Here is a 15,410-nt window from a genome sequence, read left to right on the forward strand (position 1 = left end):
TTTGTTCTCCTGACCAGAGACCATCTGTGTGTGCCCAGGCACAAAGTATCGTGGGCTGGAGCTGGGAGCTGGGAGCTGCATCGGTGAGGCCGGGCAGAAGGAGACCACCGTGTAGGCAGGGAGGAACGGTGCTTTACACCTGGTGCAAAGCCTTTAACCCTTCCTGGATCGGGGGACTGGTTGATATGGTTTAGAGCAGCCATAACCTCCATCAGGCAGTTGTGGTGGGTTCCCCATGTGCCTCCTCATCTCCTCCTCCCAGGCTTCCCGCACTTGCTGCAAGCACTATGCCAGGGGCTGGGGAGGGACAGGTGAAAATCTCACCGCTGTGAGCTGCTGCTTCAGAGCAGCCCTGTGCTGCAAGGCCACTGAGGAGCGCTCACGGAGCAACCCCTGCCTCTGAGTCAGAGCTCTGCACGAGGTGAGGCTGTCGCCTTCAGTCCGACACTCAGGTTAGTTAGCCTCTAAAATCAAATCAGAGAGAAACAAGTGATGGGGAAACCTTCCAGCTGTCAAAAGGAGGCTTGACTCAAAGGGGGAAAAAGCACCCGGTTGTTCACAGACAGCCTCGGAAACCAAAGCAGGCAGAATCCCCACTTCCCCAGCCACCACCTTTGCCAGCGCTGCCTTGGCACCAGGCTCCTCTCCCGAAAACGCGAGTGGGTGGAGTTGTGTTTGCAGGCTGCAGGGAGTTCCTGAGCTGACAGGCTGCCAGCTTCGGGCTTCCTTAACTGTTGCTTTCGCTGTCAGCTTCTGGGATTGTGATGGGGGCATTTTTAATAACGCGGGGGCAAAAATTAAAAAGAGGCCATCAGATCAGGCAGCAGCCCTGGGACAATTTGTAAGTCGCAGTTAAGGGAGAGAAATACAGAAGATTTGCCAGGTTCAAAGGTCTTCATTATTAATGTTCCAGGAGCTGACTTGATGGATTATCTCGAGTCTGTGTCTCCTCATTCCTTCCACCTTCTTTCCTAAAGACAAATGCTTAAGACAAATCTCTAGATGGAGGGATAGGATGTGTAATAGATTATTTCTTATTACACAGAAATTGGTTAATAATTTACTAATTCAATTTCAGTGTTTCATCCCCCACTTCAATTAATCTTTAGAATATAAAATAAATGCTGTTCTTTGTTCTTCCCATGCTAATGAAGAAAGGAACTAATGAGGAGACCTGACCTCGATACCTTTTCAAAGATGATGTAGCTGTACAGGAGTTAATTTTCTTTTTTTTTCTCTTCTTTTATTTACTTGTACTTCTTAAATGCAAAATCCACCCATAAAACCGCAAGCTGTACAAGCTGGTTACGAGCCCAATTTCAAGTGTGTTACACAAGCCTTGCTCTAGTAAAATTCCATTTCTTGGCAAAGTGTTACAAAAATCACACTTATTTATATTCTTCCATTCTGTAGATAAATATTTTATACAGATACTTTATACACACTCAAATAAAACAAGATACAGGAACTTTGGTACAGTGACTCAGACTGCTTCTACCACTCTGGAATGGTGCTTTAAGATTTAGCAGATGCAGAGAGTGATTTATTTCTAACAAATTCGATCTGTGGCTCTGTGGCCATAATGCGTTTCAAAGAGATTTTTTAAATCACATCTGTCAAGATTTACACAAGTACAGTCAATCCAGCCTCCTGACATCCCTTCCAGACCCGTTTCCTGTAATTCTATTACCTTTTGTTTCTTAATCTTCTTTTTTTCTACCCTATCCCTCCCATCAGCACTCTGAGAAATGTTTTCAGCCCTGCCTGTACCACTGTGCCCAGGATGGATGGGAGTCTGTGACTGATGGATGCTTGCCTGCCAATGCACAGGTGCGAATTAGGAAACCAGTTCAGATCCCAGCCAATAGACTTTTGTTCTTGCAGCATGTTGTGTCATCAGTGGCAGGGGTTTGGACGTAAACACTTAGGGCACTAAGTGACACATCCGAGCGCTCAGATGCTTTTTTGCCAACTGTGATTTCACACTTTGGGGAACACAAAAAAATCTGTCAACAGAGCTCCAAGCAGCAGTGTTTCCATTTTTTTTTACTTACCGCCGAGTCCTTTTTCTTAAAAGAGAAATGGTAGTAGTGTGTGGTCAAAGTTGATAAGCATACTCCATGCAATCAGCCCTGATACAAGAAGAAAACAAGCCTTACATCCAGACCCACAAGCTTGCTTAAGCCCATCTCATTACAGACCAAGGGTAGTTCATTAAGCCAGTTAACAGAGGGACCGGGATGCTGTCCTTGTGATGAAGGGGAGCAAAGGTGCTGTCCAGTGTGGGCTCTGCTATAGGAAATCCTATCTGTTGGGATAGGACTGCACGCAGCAGGCTGCTGGCGTCCCTTTTCCCAGACAGGAGAGCACACAGATTTGTGTCTAGCTAAAGTTTGCTTCTGAGGGCTGCGTAAGTGATCGCTGGCTGGAAGGCTATTTCCAGGTTTGCTAGAGGCTAGCACTTGTGAGTTTCTAGCTTCTGAGCTAGTGAGTTTCTTGTCTTTGTACAGGGGAGGAAATTCCCTGTGTGTCTTATTCTCCACTTTGCCCTCAAGCACAAGAGAGGGCAGGGCTTGGTGTATAAAGTTTACCTTACAGATTCCTAATTCTATTAAGCAAACAGGACTACACACTGCAGAGCAGACCCCCAGACATATTAGAATTGTGAATTGTCCTAGATCTTTGGCAGTAGGGAAGTAAGATTTTCCAAATGTCTCAGTAAATTGATGCCTCCAAAAGCACTGTGAACTGATCCATTGGGCTTGACTATGAACTTCCTTTATTCCAGCATAAATCTGGAGCAAACCTGCTGAAGTCACTGGAATTATGCGAATGCAAAATCAGAATCTCTTTCCTTTTTTTTTTTTTTTTTCTTTTACTGTGCAAGCAAATCCCATAGCTGCAAAGAAACTGAAAAATCTCTATATACAAACTCCGTTGGCCAGGCTATCTTATTGTGAAACCTACAGTATATCCCAGCCTTACAAAAAGTCATTCAAGTGTGACACTGTCCTCTCTCTTGCTTTTCTGATAAGCAGAGAGGAAGGGCTGCCAATAGCACAGAAACTACACGACGGGAAAATAATATTTCACAGCAGGGGAAGAAACACAGCTGAATAGAGATCAGGGCAGCTAAATTAAAGAAACCCATAATACCTGTGTAACGCGGCCACAACACAACACATGGATGCAGTGGAGACATTAAGGCAACTAAAGGATTCTCCCGATGGCAATCTTGAAGTAGCAGAAAGCAGCAGCAGCATCTCCTTTAATGAGTTCCTTCAAAAATCTGTTCCTATCCATTGGCTTGGTTTGAAATTGGTTTGAAAGAGATTAAACTAATAGTAAGAACCTTATTGACTTCATCAGCCGGCGAGTGAAGCCTGATGAGTTTAAATAAAAGGTAAACTAGTGAAATACTGTCGTGATGAATGAACCCACAGTTTTCCAGACTGTAGATGATTACATTGCATTGTTTGTCCTGTGTGACACTGTATATTTGAAAGGGTGGTGTCACCTTTCTATGACACCAACAAAAAATAAATGGGCATCTTTAGAGGTTAGCAAATGTTTAAAACAAAAATAGTGGCGGAATTTAGGAGTGGTACAGGAGAGGTGTTAGTCCTGTCTCTGCTCTTTGTAAAATCTCTGCTTTCCTTGCCAACAAATTCCTAGAAAAAAATGGCAATATTCCATTTCGTTATTAGCTGTTTTAAAAAAATCATATGAATATGCCTCTCGTATCAGCCCACCCTGTAAAGACTGCCTGTAGTTTGTAGCTTCAACACATAAGTTCTCAGATTTGAAATGCAAATCTCATTTTTGAGGGCATGGCAATTCGTGCGAAAATCTTCAATGAACAAGTGAAAAAATTTCTCTCTGTCCCCCTGACTATAGCTGGCAGAGGAAGTGCTTTTGACATCTGTTGTTCAGTGTCTTTTTTTTTTTTTTTTAAACCTCAGTTTTGCAAACAAAGTCTTCCAGGGTGTGGTATGATTGCCACCCAACTGTGCAGTTTTACTGACACCTTCAACATTTTGTTCTGAGATACGAGGCTTGTTCTTTGGATTTGCTTTAAGCATCTACAAAGGACTAGATTCTTACCAGCCCTGTGTCTCTAGGCTGGTAGACATCTTGCTAAATCAGGTTCTATAAAAATATTTTTTTGCCTTGGGTTATTGCTCATAAAATAATTTAAAAACCTTGAAACGGGAATTAAGCTTCTGCAATTACGTTATTTTGTCCTGTCCGTATTGCGGTAATGCCTAAAGCCCTGTTATGCTATAAGAAGAAAACGTTCAGCTCCAGAGAGCTCCTATTTTTATCACGCTAACTGATGCAATAGGTAACGGCTCTCAAACTACAGGCTGGGGACCAGTGAGGCCATAGAGCATTTGCCATGTTACCGGTCCACTGAGAGAAAGCTGCTTCTATGGGCATTTGCAAGCCTGAAAGAAGAAGGAAGCAATGAGAAGGAACTAACATAGTGGCATTTGCTAGAGAAGTAGCCACCTGGAAGGATGTGGGGAGAAGGAATAAGTGTTCATTTTGTACACTCAGATAAGACAGGGTTAAAAAGAAGTCTGGCTGTCTGGACATGCCAGCCAAAATTTGGGGAGTCACTCATAGGGGGTTAAGAAAAGCCAGAAACAAGGACACACAACGGGCTGGAGCACCTTTCCTACGAAGACAGGCTGAGGGAGTTGGGGTTGTTCAGCCTGGAGAAGAGAAGGCTCCAGGGAGACCTTATAGGGGCCTTCCAGTGCCTAAAGGGGGCCTGCAGGAAAAGCTGGGGAGGGACTCTTTGTCAGGGGGTGTAGTGACAGGTCAAGGGGTCATGGCTTCACACTAACAGAGGGTAGGTTTAGATAAGATATAAGAAAGAAATTCTTCACTCAGAGGGTGGTGAGGCACTGGGACAGGCTGCCCAGAGGAGCTGTGGATGCCCCATCCCTGGAGGTGTTCAAGGCCAGGCTGGATGGGGCTTTGGGCAACCTGGTCTGGTGGGAGGTGTCCCTGCCCATGGCAGGGGGTTGGAATGAGGTCATCTTCAAGGTCCCTTCCAACCCAAACCATTCTGTGATTCTGCAATTCTATGATTCTATGGAATATGGAGGAAGACTGGGTAAGGCTGTGAGAAGAGAGAAAGAAAAGAAAAAGTCAAATAGGGAAAGGTGCAATGAATTGAGAAAGGATCGCAAACATAGCACGAAAGGCAGGACCTGGTGCTTCCGTTCTAACTCAATAGAAATGTTGAATGAAAAGAATGAATAAGCATTACACCATGGATAAACTTTCCCAAAGCATGTCTGTACAACAAAAGAGGTTATTATGTTATGTAATGTTATATAATTATACTGATAGTTCCTTGTGTGAACACCCTAGAAGTGAGCCTTTTTCCAACTTTGACTTATGTTGCTTTGGAAAGGCTTTCAGCTGAACTGGAGAAAATATTTTTACGTTGGGACGGGAGTTCACAGGTAGGGTTATGCTTATTTAACCATGCTCATATAGCTGTATTGATGTGAAGGGTGAAATGTGCCTGGGTGGACAAAGCCTGAAATATCTAGCTGTCCTTCAGGCCACAGACATGACATTCTTTAGCTTAGCAAGAAGCCACATATCAAAGCCACCTTTTATAATTGTACGGGAACAGAGCAGAGCAACACAACGCTATTTAACAAAGAAATATCTTTTACAGGCATTCAGAAATGTTTAGATTTCCTAAGCTTATACATCCATGTAAGCAATTTTTGAAGATGCTGTGTGGAATTTTTGAGATCGTGATTAGGGGTAATACCGTGAAGGGATAATAAGAAAACAGTATGTGTGAAGTTTTAGTCCACGCTGTGAACACGCTGTGCTCTATAACCTTTGGCATCTGAGAGTTACCATGGCCTATATCAGGACGAAAAAAATAGACAATGGCTTTTAGAAATTCTCAAAATGAAGGGCTCTCAAATGCTGGAGTTTTTAATAGCATACATCTTTTTGTTTTAACTAGGGACTTTATGTGAGAAATGAAAAATGCATTCTCCCTCAATAAATATGAAAAAATAATGTAATAATGTTTACGCGTTGCCTGTAAGTAATGGTTAACAATCAGATGCACGTTCTATTCTTTGTTTCCATGTGCTGGTCAGACAAAAAAATAAAAAAGAAGAAGAAAAGAAGTGCCATACACTGGTTTCTCAAGAATGCAGCATCAGGGATCTGTAAAAGTCTGAGTGATTCTATCGCTGCCTTTTGAAGGGCTCTGTAATAATAAGGAGGCCTAGGGAGAAAAATTGCAGTTGAAGACCATTGAAGTCTTGAACTGTAGTCAAGCCACAGAGTGAAATTACTGAGCCCTGAACACCTCTCCTGATCCTTCTCTGTTGAGAAGAACCTTTGTTAGATGAGGAGGCAGAGGTTGAAAGAGTCAATTGAAATCCTCACTAAATACATTTTCTGAGAAGTTAGGACATGTGGATTTTTTCCCCGCATGGATTTACAAATCCACAGAATTGGAGCAGACGGGGAATCACTCATTTTTTACTAGAAAAAATAAACTAGAATAAGAATATTACCAATTCAGTGTATGAGCAAGCAAAGCAGACTTTCTTGTGCTAACCTCTCTGAGCCAGAGTGACACATACTGTGACACTGAGAAATATTTGAAAGGGAAGAAAGACAGGACTGTAGGTGAGAAATATTACCTATATAGTGAGAAACTCCTTTGTCTCAGATACTAGGAAAATTATTTTCTCCATTTATTGCTAAATTCTTAAGTAGCACAATTGACCAACATTTTGTATATCTTCCTGTGGGTGTGCATATCCACAATGAGCAAGGGACGTTACAGAGTACATCTCCAGAGTCTACGGTTAACCTGTAACATGCTGCCAACAGTATGAAAAATACTGTCCTTTTCATCTAAATTTCACAAAGCACCCTACGAAGGCAGAGACACAAACTGTGAGCATACGCTATTAATAAGCCATCCCCAGCAGCTCTCCTCTCTGACTGTTCTGTTACAAGACAGAGACACTCTGAGTTAAGCTTACACCAGAAAACAAATAAAAGATCTTTGGCACAGTTGTGCAGACAAGACAGTTGTATGGGCAAAGCACAACATCAGGAGTTGCACTTTACGCTGTCAAAACAGTGTTCTGGACTGGCTTTTCCTAGGTTACACCTGGCATCACACCAGGAATGTCCCAGCCTAACTATTTGTTACCGGAAAGTGTCAAGCAGAGACTTGGTCCAGCAGTGGCCATTACCATTGGCCGTTCAGTAGTGACAAATAAAAAGCAAACACAAGTTTAAATGGCAAGCTGGAATTTTCTGTGAGTTAGCAGGCAAAAAGTGGCCAAAATAGTGCATTTGCTGCTGTTCGACCCACTGTGTGCAGGAGTCCTTTTGTCTGGGTCATGTTGGCCAACACCTTTCACCTCTTCCAGGACTCTTGCCAACAGCAATGCCATGCCCTAGGAGACTTCCTGGGGCAGGACTCATTGACGATAATCCATCTACTTCTTATTCTACTATAACAACTCCCCTTTTTGAGTTTCTTCAGGTTCTGAGCACCACTGCCAAGGAAAAGTGGTATGTAGAAATGGAGAGCTGATGACGGTCCATAAAGCAGTACTTTCTGTAAACTGAAAAAGAGGCAGAAACAGGAAAAACATCTGAACTAGGGGAGCACACTGTGCCAGAAGAGAAAAAGCCAAGGAGTCTGGAATACAGCAGTCTGGGGAGCTTGTGCACTGCACAGACAGAGAAGGAAAGCAGAGCCAGCCACTGCAAAGCCCAAAGGAAGCAGAGAGACCACTGGGGAAGCAGCATTCTGCAGAAAAGCAGATCCAGCAGGCTCAAAAAGGAAGTGACAGAAAAGTCTAATGAGTGGCTATGGGTGAAGTTTGTATGAGCACCTCGACATTTTCAGTCTAACTCTCGATTAACATCATTCTCTTCCTTTAGAGGAAGGAAAATGGGTATCAGAAATATGGAGTGACTGCTAGAGACATCAACAGAAAAAGCATTGTGTAGCTCTCAGTCCCGAATACTAAGTACTAGCTATAGATCTGGCAAACGGAGACAGCAGTGAATCATTGTATCTTCAAGGTAAAGCAATTTTAAGGCTCAATCTCATCACCTGGAAGCAAGGCAGAAACCCTGGGAAATAAATCTCATGAAACTTCTTATGATGCTGTGAAACTGAATTGATCTCAGCATCTTTAGTTTTTCAGTTACCAAAATGAACCAGACCATATTCCAGGAGAGGCATGAAAGAAGCAATGGAGCAGTAGAAGATATGTATGGTTGGTTATATGCAGCTCTGTGTAAGCTTTTGGAATGAATTGCCAGCCACTCTTCAGTCTATGGGAGCTTGGCCGGGATTTTTATAAGGCCAAAACATGTAATGGGTCTGAAGTCTTTCTGCTCACACGACAGCCTCTCAGCAAGGCTTCAGAGAGCTCCCAGGACTAGCCTCAAACAAAACACCAAACAAGTAGCAAATAGCAGGGGTCTGAAAGGAGACCTAAGCTTTTCCCTCCACAACTAAGTCGTCTTTGGCACTGGAATAAAAGTAGAGGAAACAAGCATTTTTCTGCTTGCGGACCCTTCCATTCTTCTGTAAGGAACAGAAGAAGGTGTAACTCTAAGGACTAAAAGCCATATTGTTTGACAAAAGTACAGCAAGGGAAGTTGGGCTGCATCACTAAGTTACGGCAAGATAGTTGTGAGCAGGAAACCATAGGGTGAGCCTGTGTATTCACTACCCTTATGTCACAGAAATGTGCATTTGCGTTTTCTCTGTTACCTTTTCTCTCATTTGAATACAGTTCCTTCCTCTTTCAGCATAATTCGGAGTTTCTGGCTAGTTTTATTCAAATAGCTGTGTCATGAGTTCTGGCCTCGTCATAGATTTTCCTTGCTACCTGACCTTGTATCACAGGGTCACACAGAAAGGACAGAGTTTGTCACCACAGGACTGTGTGAGATAACAGCATGTTTCTGGCTTTCCTGCTGTCACTTGCAGGCATGACATTAGCATTGAGCTGGCATCAGGAGAGCCAAACAGATGATCATTTCTTTTCTGCTCCCCACAAAAGGCCTGATGCAAAACTCAACGGAACTGATGGAAATATAAGGGGCTTTGGCTCAGGCCCAGAAAGACCAGCCAGGAATAATGCTGAAAATGTATCTGGAGTTGAGACTGTGCAAAGGGACTAATCTTAGTCACCTTCCTCTAGCAGCAGGCTCGGTTTGATTTGAATTGGCTAGCTTCTGCTGTGAATTAAGCTCAAAGCCTCAAAGGCAACTTGATTCTAGTCATCTAGCCTTGCAGCCTCCTCCAAACTCAATCCAGAGGGAAAAGTGACTAATCCTATTCAGTTTCTACAGTGAGCTAACACCATAGATTAAAAAAGCTTGGGGCACAGGGAAAGTGAATAATCTGGGTCAGTTTTTCTCTGCAAGTCCTTTGCATGACTTGGCCAAAAAAAAAAAAAGAAAGAAAAAAAAAAAAAAGTAAGGAGACAGTGGCAGGAAGCACTGATAAGAGGGAAAGCTTGCCTGATAAAGTGTATACACTTCTCAGGAAAGAAATAGAAGCAGACCAGTGAGGCTGTCTCAAAATTCCCAAGGTGGAAACCGATGCGATTAGAGGAGCTGGTTCACCTATTTGCTGGAAAAAGGATCATATTCTGCCCTCTTTCCCGGTCCTTCAGTGTCTCTGCAGGAGACTGAGAGAACAATCATGGGTGGGAGCAAGACAAGCTGCAAAAATATCTCTGGGCGCAAAAGTTGGCTCCTTGACTCCCTTTCTCTCCACGGCTCTGGGTATGGCATTGCTAGCACAGGAGAGGTGAGTCATAAATTGGGAGCTGCCACTGTAACAGCCACACAAGTGATGACATTAGTAGGTGCTTTCAGAGAATGCATTTTTGGGTAGGCTTCAAAGTAAATAACCACTGGTGCTGGTTATCATGTTGCTTTGAACGGGGTTACCAAGGATCATGTGGTGCAGAAAAGGTTGGTCTGCAGATAACCCCCTAATAACATAAAAAAGTGTGTGAGATTTGTTAACAAGCTTTCCATTTTCCTTACACCCTATTACAGAAGTGGAGGGCTTTCATTATTAATATCAGTTGTCTCACTTGACTTTGGTGCAGGTTTCCTGTGATGACAGGAAAGGGCTGGAGGTTTTAGTGAAAGTGAAAAGTTTTTGTTTTTAAAAAGCTGTTCCATAAGCAGTGACATTTGTGAAGCCTAGTCAACTGATTTGTGTCCTCTCGTCTCCCACAGCTGTCATCCCGTGTGTACCACCATACCACCAGCAGCATCCTCCAAAGCACCCAGGCTAGTTAGGAGGATGCTGACACCTTGAATTGTTGTTAAGTATATAGGAGCTGAATTTGGCCCCCTTTCATCAATGAGGGGCACTAAGTGATCCAGATCATCTGCATTTATCAAAATGCCAGTTTTCATTAAAATTTATTATTTCTTTTGAGGCCTTGGTCAAGGGTGGACATGTCAAAGTTCTACATTTACTGGAGGAAAGGATGACTATGGCTTCACAAGTGTCATTCCCATAGGTGAAACTAGATAGGTTGGCTCTGCTAGCAAGCTGCTTTTGGAGGACAATTCACCATGTCCTAATATGTGAAACCAGAGGTAAGAAAGACTGAAGACAGTTAGGAAACAGACAAACAAACAAACAAAATAACCACAACAGTAAGTGTGAAACTGCAGTGGAATTACTTCTTTTATCATAGTGACTCTTACAATGTCATTGGTGTGCGTGTCCTGCACTGTTCAACCACATGAGAGACTGGGCAGCAAGTTTGTGGGGAGTATCAGTAGTTTCAGGATTAACCCAGGTGAAATGAGGTGCTGGTGAGCAGCGTGCAGAAAGACGGGGGAAGAGGGAGAACAAGAGAACAAGAACCATGTGCAGAGGTCCAAGGAAATGCAGGGAAGGGAGGCCAAAGGAATGACTGTGCCCACTCAGGCGGTCTCTCCAGCATTTCTGGCTTGAGGATTACTGGATGTAAATGGTGAAAGCCCAGTGCCACCACCAGACCCCTGCAGTTAGTCACAAAAGCATGAAGCTATAGCCTCTTGGAGGAGAGGTTTGGTATCCCCTAGAGTTGGCCAAAACACCCCTTTCCTTGAGGTCCCAAGTGTCCCCTAAAGAAGTCATGGCCATTCATCACCCAACCCAACCTTTCGGGTTTTGTCCCCGCTCAAGGCCTCTGCCTTAGGCCTTGCCAGGCCCTCATGGCACCCCATGCCTGCCGGGGCCATCTTGGTGTTTGGAGCCAGCCCCAGCAGCTCTGGGTGACAGGCCCCATGGTGTCACCTGTGGGCTGATGGCCTGGGCTTCACACCTCAGTCCCCCACACCTCAGCACCACCACCAGCACCACCACCATCCCTGTCCCAGCTGCCGCGATGCTCTGCAGCCCCGAGCTGCTGTGGGGCCGGGCACCCCTTTGCCCCCTGTTTTGTCGCGTAGCCCCTTGGCCCTGCTCAGCTCCTGCAGCCCGCTCCGAGGTCCTCCAGCAGGAGGAACGACGGAAACACACAGTCCTATTAATTATTATGATGCTTGGCGGTGACAGCCATTGTATTTTCGGCCGCCGAACCTTGCCGGGCAATTCGATACAGGATCCCTCGACAGGCGGTGGAAAGCAGCGGCACCGAGCCAAGCTCACCCCGGGGGCAGCTGGTGGGCGGCCGGCTCCCCTGGCCCACTGGGGCAACCCCAGGACAAGCCGTGGTAGCCCACTGGGCCGGCACCGCCATCCCAGGGGCAGAGAGCGGGGGATGAACAACCAACATTTTGGGGGAGAAGAGTAAAAAGCCTCGGAAATACAATACAACAGCACCCCAGCCGGCTGAATGCTGCTGCGCCTTCCGCGCAGACGGGCTCCCCACCAGGGGACTCAGGGAAAAAATATATATATAAATATATATATCCCTAATACTTTTACCTTTGGCAAAGCGAAGGGGCTTTTTCTCGCTGTCGCTGCCAAGCCCCGAGCCCAGGATTTTGTTTCCTCTCCCAGCATGCGTTGATGACATCACGAAGTGCCCCTTCTTTGTGTGTCAGTGATGTCAGCGGGCGCAGCGTGGGGGACAATGGAATCCTGAACTCCGGGCGAGGGCGAGAGGGAAGCGGCTGCTGCTGCTGCTGCTGCTGCTGTTGCTGCTGCTGGGGGGCTGAGCAGGGGAGGGAAGGGGAGACACAGCTGCTGCTTTGGGGCTGGAACAGGTGAGAGACGGGAGAGCCGCCGGGAGATCCTTTTGGCTCGCTTGTGGTGGTGGTGGGGTTTGGGCTAGGCTGTCTTTTTTTGTTTGGTTGGGGTTTGTTGGTTTTTTGTTTTTTTTTTTTTTCTGTTCTTATTGCTTTCCAACTGAGACAGGTGAGAAGTTACTGGTGCTGCTGGAGGGACAAAGCAGGGGAGAAGCCTCGGGGCTGAAACAGTTCTGAGGATAGGGGGAAAGCCCAAAGCCCCCCCCCGCGAACCTAATAGCCCCCTCTCCGCCTTAAAAAAAAGCAGCCCCGCGAGCCTGCCCCTCTCCCAGCCACCTGCCTCGACCTCGTCCCTTTGGGGCACTCGCATGGAAGCGCAAACCGGAGCGGGGGAGGGCGTTTATCACCCCCCCCCCCTCCCGACTTGACACCTTCGCAGGTGACTTTCCAGAGGGGGTCTCCATTAACAACTCAGCCCCCTCCGATCGCCCCTTCCTTCCTTCCTTCCTTCCCCGGCCCCCCCCGGAGGTAGGGGGGTGCTGTGTCCGCCGGGCTCCCCCCGCAGTCCCGCAGCCGGGGCTCCCCCCGCCGCCCCCCGGGGCCCCCCTGGGCTGGAGGCCGCGGCGGGTGTCGCCCCGTGCCCGCCGCCCCCCGGCCCGGCTCGGCGGTGGGGGAGGTAGGCAGGGAAGCCATTGCCTGTTTAATAGTTGCTGTTGCAGCACTTCCGCTTCTCTCCCAGCGAGAGAGACACGAGTGGCCAGGCCCAGCCGCACCGAGGAGGAGCAGCCAGACACAAAGGCAGAGGTACGGGGACGGGGCGCCCCCCGCCGCCCTCCCCGCCGGCCCCGGGGGCAGGGGCGAGGGGCAGGGCCGGCCGCGGCCCGCCGATGGGGCGGGAGGCGGCGGGGCAGGGGGGGCGCGCCCGGGGCTGTCAGGTACCGCTGCCCCCCCCGGCCCCCCGCCTGCCCGGCCTGCGGGCCCGCCGCCGGGGCAGCGCGGCCGAGCCCCCCCCCCCCCCCGGACCCCGACCCCCGGACCCCGGCCCTCGCCGCGGGCGACCCGCCGGGGGCTCCCCGGGGCGCCGGTGGCAGCGGGAGGGAGGCGGCCCTGTGCCGGCCCCCGACCGTCCCCGGGCCCCCTGCGCAGCCCCCCGGCTCCGCCGGGCTGTGCCCCCCCGTGTCCCGTGTCCCCCCACCCGGCGGCTTCTCGCCCCCCGGGGCCGGGCTATGCCTCCAGCCCCGCGCCCCCGGGGTACCCGCACGGAGCCGGGGTGCCCCCCCCCCGGCACCCCGCTGCTCCCCGGGCCCTCAGCTCGCACCCCGCTAGGCCCTGGCCCATTCCTCCCCCCGCAGCGCAGCACAGACCCCTCCTGCCCCCTGCCACCCTGCCCTACAGCGTGGTGGGCCTCAGCGGGTCCCCTCGGTGTCCCCAAACCCTCCCGTGTGCTGTTCCCTTTGCCCCCCCTCCCCATGCCCCCCACGCCCGATCCCGCAGCCTTTCGATCCAGTGGGTGCAGGTTCCCCCCCTGCCACAGCTCAGGGAACCCCGTCGGGGTCTCCCCCTGTTGCCAGTGATGCCCCGCTTCCATTAGGGCGCTGGTGATGGTCGCCCCCCGGCCTGTCCCTCCCCGCCGGCCTCCAGGGAGCCCAGGGGACCCGAGCGGTGCCATTTTTATCCCCTGCACCCCTAGGCTGGGTGGCGGTGGGCGGCGATGGCTCCTCTCACTTGTGCGGTTTGGGGGAGATCACAAGGAACTGCTGTGAGCGCTTCCCTGATCCTTGCAGTCGTCCTTGTTCCAGTCCCTTCTCTCATTTTGCACTTGCTTTCTGAGAGGAAGCTTTAGAAGTCCCTTTCTCCCTTCTCCGTGGCATTAGTAGTACAGGGGAGGCTGCTGCTCCCCCCGCTTGGCTGTAGGGCCCGAGGAGGAGAGGGAGACACGAGGACCCTTTAAAGGGAGCATGACCCAAACACAGAGCGAGATTGTCAGCTGCCTTTCTCTGTGTGTCTGTGTTCACTGTTTGTTCCCCGTGCCCCGTGGTGTCTCCTCTCCAGGTTGGGGTGTGTGGTGGGGGGGTCGCTATGTCGGATGACGATTCGAGGGCCAGCACCAGCTCCTCCTCATCTTCATCCTCCAACCAACAGACAGAAAAAGAGACAAGCACACCTAAGAAGAAGGAAGCAAAGTCAGCATGAGTAAAAACTCTAAGCTGCTATCTACCAGTGCCAAGAGGTGAGGCTGCAGTCGGTTTTCTCACCAGTTCAGTGCATCTTCTCTCCTTCCTCATTTCATTTTGCTCTGTTCCCCTGCTGATCTCTTGTTGCTCCCATTCCTCATCTCTCTCACTTACAGCCTTCCCGTGTGAAGCTGCCATTGTCTCACTTTTCCAGCGTCTCTGTGCAGTGGTGTGTGCCCAACTTCACTGCTCTCTGGTCTCTCTTCCTGCTTCTCCCTCCATTCTATCCCACATATTTTCCTGTCTCTTCTTCCTCCAGGCTGTTTTTCTGCCCCTCAATTATTCCTGCTGTCTCTTCCCTTTTGCTTATTAGCATCAGCTATAGGGATGTGGGATTGGTATGTAGGGCCTTCATTCCTTCTCTGCCGCTGGAAACTATGTGGTCCTGGGTAAAGCATTAAATTTCAACGTCAATTTCCCTCTCTGTGTATTGGGATGGATGTATAATGGCTTTTTTCTTTCCAGGACTGCTTTGAGGATTAATTAATGTTTGTGAAGAGTTTTGAGTTTGCCTGATGAAAGGAAGATTTGGGGCCGTATTACACCACTCACACTCCAGTGTGAGGGGTGTAATATACCCCAAATCTTTCCCACCATATATATTACAGCTTTTCTGTTTGTTCATCACTTACACTGAATTTTCTGTGTGTGGGTCGACATTGACTAAAATAAATAATCCACCATGGGTCCACTTGTGGACATTCTACTCTAAAATGGTTTTTGCTTACAGGACAGAGTGGGTTTTTTCTTTGGTTGGTTGTTGTTTTTTCCTTTGAGAATGAAATCATTTTTATTCCAGAATAATATCTATATGGGGGAGAGATGCCTGCATAGAATAGTAATTCCAGAACAGCTACGTCAGTCAATTTTCTTCATCTGGACAGACTCTTGGAGCCATTCAGTTAAAAAAAAAAAAAAAAAAACAGGCTG

The 15,410-nt window shown here is 48.1% G+C and overlaps 1 protein-coding gene and 1 long non-coding RNA gene across 2 annotated transcripts in view; one reads left to right on the forward strand and one right to left on the reverse strand.

Annotated features, from left to right (window-relative positions):
* Positions 1-513: 513 nt before the first annotated feature.
* Positions 514-12,085, reverse strand: LOC121066443. The gene is made up of 3 exons (XR_005817781.1): positions 11,984-12,085; positions 2,055-2,132; positions 514-971 (listed from the first exon to the last, which is right to left on the reverse strand). It is a non-coding gene; the product is annotated as an uncharacterized LOC121066443 (long non-coding RNA).
* A 26-nt stretch (positions 12,086-12,111) lies between these two features.
* UBE2E1 (ubiquitin conjugating enzyme E2 E1) overlaps positions 12,112-15,410 on the forward strand; it is a 44,841-nt gene continuing 41,542 nt past the window's right edge. Inside the window, 4 exon segments of the mRNA XM_040549941.1 lie at positions 12,112-12,264; positions 12,954-13,050; positions 14,299-14,422; positions 14,425-14,476. Of these exon segments, the coding sequence (XP_040405875.1) occupies positions 14,326-14,422; positions 14,425-14,476 (149 nt within the window). The 5' untranslated portion in view covers positions 12,112-12,264; positions 12,954-13,050; positions 14,299-14,325.

Source organism: Cygnus olor, chromosome 2 (genome assembly GCF_009769625.2).
Source record: "Cygnus olor isolate bCygOlo1 chromosome 2, bCygOlo1.pri.v2, whole genome shotgun sequence".
In the NCBI taxonomy this organism is placed as follows: Eukaryota; Metazoa; Chordata; class Aves; order Anseriformes; family Anatidae; genus Cygnus; species Cygnus olor.